This window comes from Prionailurus viverrinus, chromosome C1 (genome assembly GCF_022837055.1).
Source record: "Prionailurus viverrinus isolate Anna chromosome C1, UM_Priviv_1.0, whole genome shotgun sequence".
Lineage (NCBI taxonomy): Eukaryota > Metazoa > Chordata > Mammalia > Carnivora > Felidae > Prionailurus > Prionailurus viverrinus.
In genome coordinates this window covers 61,944,813-61,953,573 of record NC_062568.1, presented here as the reverse complement: position 1 = coordinate 61,953,573, position 8,761 = coordinate 61,944,813, and the positions used below count along the sequence as shown (strand labels likewise).

Here is an 8,761-nt window from a genome sequence, read left to right as displayed (position 1 = left end):
CTCAAGGTTGCCAAATGGTGATTTTCTAACTGTAGTATTTCTTCTACACTTGTTAGTTAAAATTCACAGTAAGGAAGAGGTTTTTGCTTTTGTCCATTTATTTATATCAGTATATACTTATGAATTCTTATTTTATTAAATAGGTTGTAATCTACTACTATCGTTATCTTTTCTGATTCTCAAATTCCCCCAGTTTTGACCAATGGGAACCTCTTTCAAGCTACTGTCTTTGTCCCACTGATGTGATTCAACATTCCTTGAGCATTATATTACTTTTTGGCACCACAAGTATTATGTAAAATAATACCAACATGACTATGGTAATTTATGATTCTGTTTCACTAGTTCTTTTTGTATTTGGAAAAGTACCAGTAACTACTGGTGTGGATGTGGAGTATAAAAAAATCTGTAGAGATTTTCCTATAATCCTTATTTATGTTGGTTGGAAATGGGAAGTACTTTTCAGCCACCAATAAATCGGTATTTATTGTCGTGTTGTTTTAAAGTGATGTTATGAGTGTAGAAGGATAAGAAAAGTAGTGCATGACTGCTCCTTTTCCCATCAAGGCCATGTTCCCCCTTCTAGCTTCATAACTGAGATTGTACTACCTGATGACAGGTGAGGGCTTCTCTTTCCTCATAAATTTAGCTAAGGTTTTTAGACTGTCAATCTTACTGTCCAGACCACTGTAGTAACCTTTCTATGATTTCTATGAATTGAATTCTTTGGTTGACTTTAGTGGAGTTTCTCCAGTTCCTGGTCTTTTATGTATAGCCAGTTAGATTGAGTCTCCAAGCTGACCTAAAGCAGATCTTTGCCTTTTGACCCATTTCACAAGCTATTTAATTACTGTGTCGACAGGACAGGAGATAGGTGAAACAGAGAATGTTGTCATGAAGGGGCTATTTGAAAAGGCATCAGCAAGATTAGGGGAGAGCTACAAGGAATAGAGAAGTCCAGCCACAGGTCTAAGAGAACAAGTAGGGGAGTGAAGACCAGAACCCCAAGTAGCTTTTGTTGTAGGATGGGATTGTCTGACCAAAAGTATAACTTTATGTTGATAAATGCACCCCTGCCAACCCAGAGCAACTCAGCAAAGAAGGAACTGGGGAATAAATACCCAAGTTAGCTCTCTCCCACTGGTGCTTTCCTTGATGGTACTTTCCTGCTGGAACTTTCCATTAGCCAGACCAGTTGGGAGCCAAAGGGTAAGAGAGCAATGTAGAAAATCACCCTTCCACAGAGCAGGAGGAGAAGCCTGGAGAGTGGTTCTAGAGGAGCAAACAAAATATCCTACTCACGCATAGCAACTTTTAATTTTTAAAATACAGATTTGAGGGCTTCTTTTCATATCTCAAGAGGCCATCTACCATGGCTCTGGCTCCCATATTTTTTTTCCAGTGAAAGCTACCAGCTTATGCTCTGACATGAGTTCCTTCTAGCGGAAGTCACTTCCTACTGCTTGTAGCCCTTCGGAGGTCATTCCTCCCAGTCCCATTTCTACCCCAGGGTTTCTGTCAGCTCAGGTAGACTCACTATGTGTTTGTGTCTTTCCCTTTCTCCCCCAATTTGTAGAATAAAATATCTTCATTTTCTTATAAAATGCTGTTAACAAAAAGTAACTAGGCAAACAATAAAATAAAAAATGTAACCTTTATTAGTTTTGCACATTTTTAATGTTGGTTAGCATCATTTAGGGTAATAGTAGCATTTTCCAGCATGCAGTTCACGAATACAGTTTATCTAAGTAATTTTAAGAAAAAGAGGAGCCTATGGTTTGCTTCTGTAAGAAACACAAAATATCCTGATGTAATTGACTATATAAGTTCACTACTCTCTGTTCTTGTGGAAAAAAATAGGTGAAACCTGCATTATATTTAGAGCAATCTAGAGCAGGATGACTCCAAAGAAATGAAAACATAAACAGAAATTAGAAAAAAAAAGGACAAAAATGAAAAATAAGCACTACCTTCAATCAGTTTGTGCAGGCACTACCAAAAATATAACTAAAATGTTATACCCTTTCCCAATTGCAGAGCATAATTTGGACGTGGCTTGTGAACCTATTTTGCCCCTTAAAATTATGAAATAATCTAAAATTAGCAAATTTAATAAAAAAGCAGAAGTCTACAACTACCCAGTCTTGTTTTCATTTCTTGTTTAGCAAATGTCTTCCATGAAAAAGTACTATGGACAGAAAGTAAGAAAAGTGATTGTGATATCAACCCGAAGATAATTTCCTCTTCATATTTATGTACATAATGCTGAAAAATAAAATAAAATGACTTTTTACAGTATTTATATTTGCTTATAAAATTCTAAACACATTTTTAACAGGTTAAGCAGTGTTTGTTTGTTTTTTAAACATGTCTGTACAGTCTGGCTATACATCATATGTTATCCACTTAAAATTTAAAAATAACCAAAGAGCTGTTAAAGTGCGGCAAACTATTGCTTAATGACTTAAAGAAATGAGATCTGTTGAACAATTTCCTTGACTTTACCACTGACATATGGTTTCTCATAAATGAGATTCTGAGCAGTGGGAGAAACCAGATACAGCAGCATGGTAATATAAACATGCATTGATAGCATCCAAACTATCTATAATGGTACAGAATACATTATATTACCTGTGTAAAGCTTGCACTCTACATTTCTTGTGGTACATATTTGATGCAATAAATACTGTGCTTAGGTCATTATTTGTTTGCCCAAACGTGCACCACAGGGTAAAATGACTATTTACATAATAAATAGCATTTCATTAACATATACAGTTGTCAACCTGCTGAGCTGAAGATGGCTAAACGAAGTGCAGGATTAAGCAGAAATTTATAAAGGGTTCTTTTGGTCAATTCAGTCTTCGGGGAGAAGCAATGCTCATTTTTCAGTTTTTTTTTTTTTTAAATACGATAAACAGAAACACAACATTTATGACTCCAGACATTTGAATGAAGTTTGCACCTGCTAAGATTTAATGGCCTACCCCCTCCCCCCGCCCAAAATGATCCACTTGGTCTGGTGGCTGGATTTGATGAAACAAGATCAACAAAGCACCTCCAGTTATCACCCAATTACCCCTCCCAGGAAGATGGATGGAATTTAAGAACTCATGGTTTTCCTTGTGACTTTTTTTTTTTCATGCATGATCTCTAAGTGCAGCATGCCCTCATGCAAACCACACCTTTGTGCAGATGGGAGGCCGTGTGATTGTGATAACCCCTGGTGGCATACCTGTTGAAGAGACCCTTTGTCTATTTCACAACAGAAACCCCATTTACAAAAATAGTCACATATAATAAACAACATATGGATTAAAAAAAAGATGAATCCCCTAACAGATTTTGTAAAAATGTGACAAATGTGGCAGTTGAAATGCAAAGAGTGGATACAATTACTACACTAAAGTGTTTCATGTTAAACAACCCCCAAATTATAGGTTTGCACCCCTTTGAACTGGTCCCTACAGTCTGAGTAGCCATTTTGTCTCTTGTCTTCAGCAGTGTCAGCTGGTAGTGAGAGCAGTAACCTCCTGTCAAGGTCGTCTCCCCTTTACACAGAGTCACAGTTTTCTGACAAGGGGTCACTGTCTTATAGTAGGCACTGACCTTAAGTAGATTTGTGTAAAAACAGTCAGTTTGGCATTGACCTCCTAAAGGAGTCCTGTTGACAAAAATACATCACCTTCACAGGCTGTAAACAATTGTCACCCAATTATTCTTATTTATTTTCATTTACTTCCCTTTGGCTTTTTCATCTTTGCCTTCTTGCTCATGCTTTTCCACGATTGGCTTTGTTACCCGATCGTAGGAAGGTGGACAAGCTGCTGTGGACATGGTCAGATCAGTTTTCTCTGTAATAGAGTTTTCATTTATTCTGTCAATTATCATGTCTTCTTTTACAAGAAGGTTAGCCCCACCTTTGATTTTATTTTTATTATAGGTAAATGAAGCTTGTTTTACAGTTCGCTTTAAAAGGTGGCGCCTGTAAGCACGCTGAATAATTACAGCAGACACCTCCTCTTGTTTCCTTTTTAAAGTCGTAGTTATTGGCTGATAAGAGACCTTTGATGGATTAGAAGCCATGAATCGCTCCTCCATCTGTATTCGAAGGGCATCCATCTCTCCACTCTCTCCCAGAACCCGCTTTGTAAAAGCAAATAAGATGTCAAGACAGTGGATCCGGTCCCCACTGACCATGGGCAGGTCCATGGCAATGAGCTGGAGTTTGTTCGGTTGCGGCAAATTGAGAGGGGGTTCAAGAGCAGCTGCAAACTGAGATAGTTTTTCAAATTCCATGAACTGGGTGGCATCAGGATCAAACTTCTCCCAAACCTCATAGAACATCTCAAAGTCATCCTCACTCAGGGGCTCTGCACTTTCCTCAGTAGCGACACTGAAGTTCTCCAGGATGACAGCGATGTACATGTTCACCACAACTAGAAACGATATGATGATGTAACTGACAAAAAAGAAAATCCCCACAGATGGGTTCCCACAGTCTCCCTTAACAGAGCTTCCAGGGTTAACTTTATTAGGATCACAGTCAGGTGGTTTACTGTTGAGAATAGGTGCTAGCAATCCATCCCAGCCAGCAGAGGTGGTAATTTGGAACAGGCAGATCATGCTGTTGCCAAAGGTCTCAAAGTTGAACATGTCATCAATTCCAACTTCCCTCTTAACATACGCAAAGTTGGACATTCCAAAGATGGCGTAGATGAACATGACCAGGAAGAGCAGGAGGCCGATGTTAAACAAGGCGGGAAGGGACATCATCAGAGCAAAGAGCAGCGTGCGGATCCCCTTTGCCCCTTTGATGAGACGCAAGATTCGACCAATCCTGGCGAGACGGATCACTCGGAACAGGGTAGGGGACACGAAGTATTTTTCTATCAGCTCGGCCAGAAACATGCCTGTGGATAAAAAATGAGAATACCAACCATTGAAGTTATCCACTAAGATAATAATCAAAATTTTGTTAAGGCTCTAAGGTAAAGTTCAGAATCCTGAAATTCAGTTGCATAATCTTAAATTTGACATACATATAATATACATATAACTGTATATAATATATATTATTAATGAACTTTAATTTTGACATTCAGTATTAAATTCAACTCAATATTTGTTATAGACTCAATTGTGTCCTTCCTCCTCACTACCCCCCATTCACGTTTTAAAACTCTAACTCTCCAATGCATAGTATTTGGAGAAAGTTTTGAGGGGATAATTACTTTTAGATGAGGTCATAGGGTGGGGCTCTCATGATAGGATTAGTACCCTTGTAAGAAGAAACACTAGAGAACTATCTCCTCTCTCTCTGCCCTATGAGGACATACAAGAAGGTAGTCATCCACCAGACAGGAAGAGAGCCCTCACCAGAAACCCACTATGCTGGCAGCTTGTTCTTGGACTTCTATCCTCTAGAACTATGAGAAAATAAATTTCTGTTGGTTAAGCCACTCAGTGTGTGGTAAGTTGTTATGGCAGTCCAAGTTAAGACAATGTTCAGAAATAATTTTACGGTACTTTTGTCTTTGAGGGATGTCTAAAGACTATCTTTAGCTTACATAAAATCTCAAGACTAAATATAAAAAAAAAATAAGTTAAAAATTACCAAGTCTGTCTGAACAGCAGTGGCCAAGGATATAAGTACATATTTATATGAATACAATTATTTTTTTTTCCTGAAATTGCCTATTCAGTCCTTACCCATCTAAAAGTAACTACCGTTTTTAATACTATTTTCATTTCTCCATGAACTTGGTACTTGCCTGAGCTTCCACTATAATATTTTTACATATTATATATATGTGCTGCTACATTTCTAAAAGGATCCAAGCTGGTGCCCTTTCTGGTCTCCTGCGTCTAACGTTGGTCTCTCAGCCACTTCTTTTAAGATTTTTTCTCTATTTGCTTTTTAGATAATGAGGTAACAATTGAACTAATTTCCTGATTGGTTCAGAAAACCAAGGTCTTTCAAGTTACACTGTCTCATTCTAGAAAAGTGTTAGTCTAAGTGTGTGTGGGTGTGTGAGAGAGGGAGAGAAAAAGGATGATAAAGAGAGAGTGAGATAGAGAGAGGTGAATATAACCTTAGTACCCTATCCACAACTGATTGCACCATAGATTACTTTAGAAATCAAAGGATACCTGCCAAATATAAGTTGGATATAAAACCAACTCCTTAAGAGGAGGTAATGGCATGAAAATCTACCCATCAGAGGTGCCCCATATTGAATGGTAAAATGTTGACCCAATCATATTATCTGGTTTAGGAAAGAATGAATACTTTAGGCCCACAGATACACTTCTCCACTTCCCTGGAGCTAGAGTTGTATCTTTAATGAGATGAGCTGTTACTGATGTGATGTGTTGTACATTCCAGACTTTTAAGTATATAATGATAAAATGATGTCCCATACCACCTCGCATCCCCTTGTGCATCATTACTATAACTCCATTTCAAGGTTATCTAGAAAATCTCTACCTGATACCCTTAAAGAAACTTGCATCTGTATTTGCTAACATTCTGTTCTTATCTTTATTTTTTTTTTTCACTCTGTGCCTTTCTTTATCTTCACACCAGCTTCCACTCCTGTCTACATGCTGATGACTCTGTGTCTCTATCTCCAATGCAGTGTCTTTCCTTAGGACCAGACTAAATTTTTAGTTCTCTTCTCAACAGAATCATCTAGATATTATATAGGCTACTTAATCTAAACATGCCAAAAACATTTTTGATCTTAGTTAATAGCATATTCCTAGTTCAAATTAATGGGAACATACTAGATCCACAAATAATATACCTAATCTAAAATGGTGAACATAGGATACAATATTGTACGTATAGCAGGAGCCTCATTTTGTACGAAAAACAAGCACACCTGGATGAAACATATAGAAAATTTCAGAGTAGTGATTTCTGAGTGGTGGGATGACCTCTAATGTAAAGCAAATGTTACAACTTTTACTTTTATTGAACAGAATTGAAGAGATGTTAAATACTTCTTACCTACAATGGAGAGAATGACGACCACAAAATCAAAAATATTCCAGCCTATGGTAAAATAATAATGGCGGAGGGAGATGAGCTTCAGCACACACTCTCCAGTGAACAGCACAATGAACACCAGGTTGATGCGCGACAGAATGTTTGTCACATATTCACTCTGGTCGTCTGTTTCTACCATCATTGTGACCATGTTGAGACAGATAAGAATCATGATGCTGATGTCAAAGACTTGTCTAGTTACAAAGTCAAAGACCATTCCTTGAAATTTGTTCTGTAGGGAAACAGGAAAGCTTTTTAGCAACGTAGGAGTTTTCCTGTACATATTAGCATCTGCCTAAGTACTTTCTGCATTGGTTAACTTTCTAATATTATACATAGTAACCACTGACTCTGAATGGTGTAAAAGATGGCTTGTAACACATTAATTTTAAAAATTTAATAACCTAAACTTCTATTTACCAATGGGTATTCCGCAGAATAATGATCCCTGTCAAAAGGGTACTTCTGATAAAAAAACATTGCATACTATACTCTTCACCCAGAGGCACAAATGTATATTAACATATTAAGATTATGAGAAATAAAGAAACCTGCCTAATTTTATTTTACTAGAATATCCCATGATCAGTTGGACCATGCAGGCATCTCAAAATATAGTATCTAGCAACATTCCATTTGTCTTATTCTCAAAGAATTGCTAAAGAGAACTTGGGATTTCCAGGACATGTCTATAACATTATGCATTTAAAACCTATGAATGGCGATATTGATGTTCTTCCACCAAAAGTCTTTGTTGACTGTCAGACATAGAATGCTGACCCTACACAGGAATAATCAGACCATAATGACCTTCTTTATACTTTGATGTCAAAAATTAATGTCCCCATCACTGATCTGTCATTCTGCCCCTCATTTCTGCCACTGTTAGTCACTGCAGGCCATTGTCTGGCTCATTTCCTTAGGCTGCTGAGGAATTCTGAGGATATCTTCTATCTTACATTTTTTCTACACATAGTTGACCCATTTCTACTTCCAGGGTTAAGGTTTAGTAGAGAACAGTATGTATTTCTCATCATTTTCAAGAAGGCAACTGTTGGATGGCACAGTATGAATGTTCACTACTATTTTGTTCCCTAATGTGCCTCAGGAATTATTTTAACTTCACAAATCATCATCACAAAAATCAATACAGTGTACGATAAGGCTTCTCCATTTCAGAGGAGTTGTTTGGTTGGTTTATCATGGAAGCATGAGGATTGTTAGTTATCATCATGAATTGTATTTATTGCCCTTGATGGCTGAAGACATTAGTAACTTCTAACTATATAGCCATCTATATGAACAGCAGATACTAGAATTCTTTTTTTCTCCACTCAGTACATCTAACGGACAATACAAGGGAAGTAAGATGTTATTTCACTCAGCACTTCATCACTTTGTTAACCTAGCAGAAAATTGCATGCTTTTTAATCCCATCCAAATTTTATCCCTCTTCTTAAGATGACTCAGCAACTACTTTTGAGTTCTGAACAGCTTTTTCTTGTGCATAACACATTGTTTATGTGCCTTCGCCATTTAGGTTGGATTCTAGTTGTGTAATTAGAAGTCCCCTGAAAACAAGGAGGCATTTTTCTGCTGCTTCTTTTTCTTTCTGGTCTCTTTTTTTTTTTTTTAATTTTTACCATTACCATAAAAGGTATGAATTAATGATATTCTAAAAATGGAAGAAATCTTTGCTGCTGG

At 37.3% G+C, this 8,761-nt stretch overlaps 1 protein-coding gene across 1 annotated transcript in view; it reads right to left on the bottom strand.

Annotated features, from left to right (window-relative positions):
- Positions 1-1,635: 1,635 nt before the first annotated feature.
- LOC125173567 (sodium channel protein type 1 subunit alpha) overlaps positions 1,636-8,761 on the bottom strand; it is a 130,487-nt gene continuing 123,361 nt past the window's right edge. Inside the window, exons 26-27 of the mRNA XM_047872851.1 lie at positions 7,019-7,289; positions 1,636-4,916 (exon numbers count right to left, since the gene is read on the bottom strand). Of these exons, the coding sequence (XP_047728807.1) occupies positions 3,739-4,916; positions 7,019-7,289 (1,449 nt within the window). The 3' untranslated portion in view covers positions 1,636-3,738. The remainder of the gene's footprint in view (positions 4,917-7,018; positions 7,290-8,761) is intronic.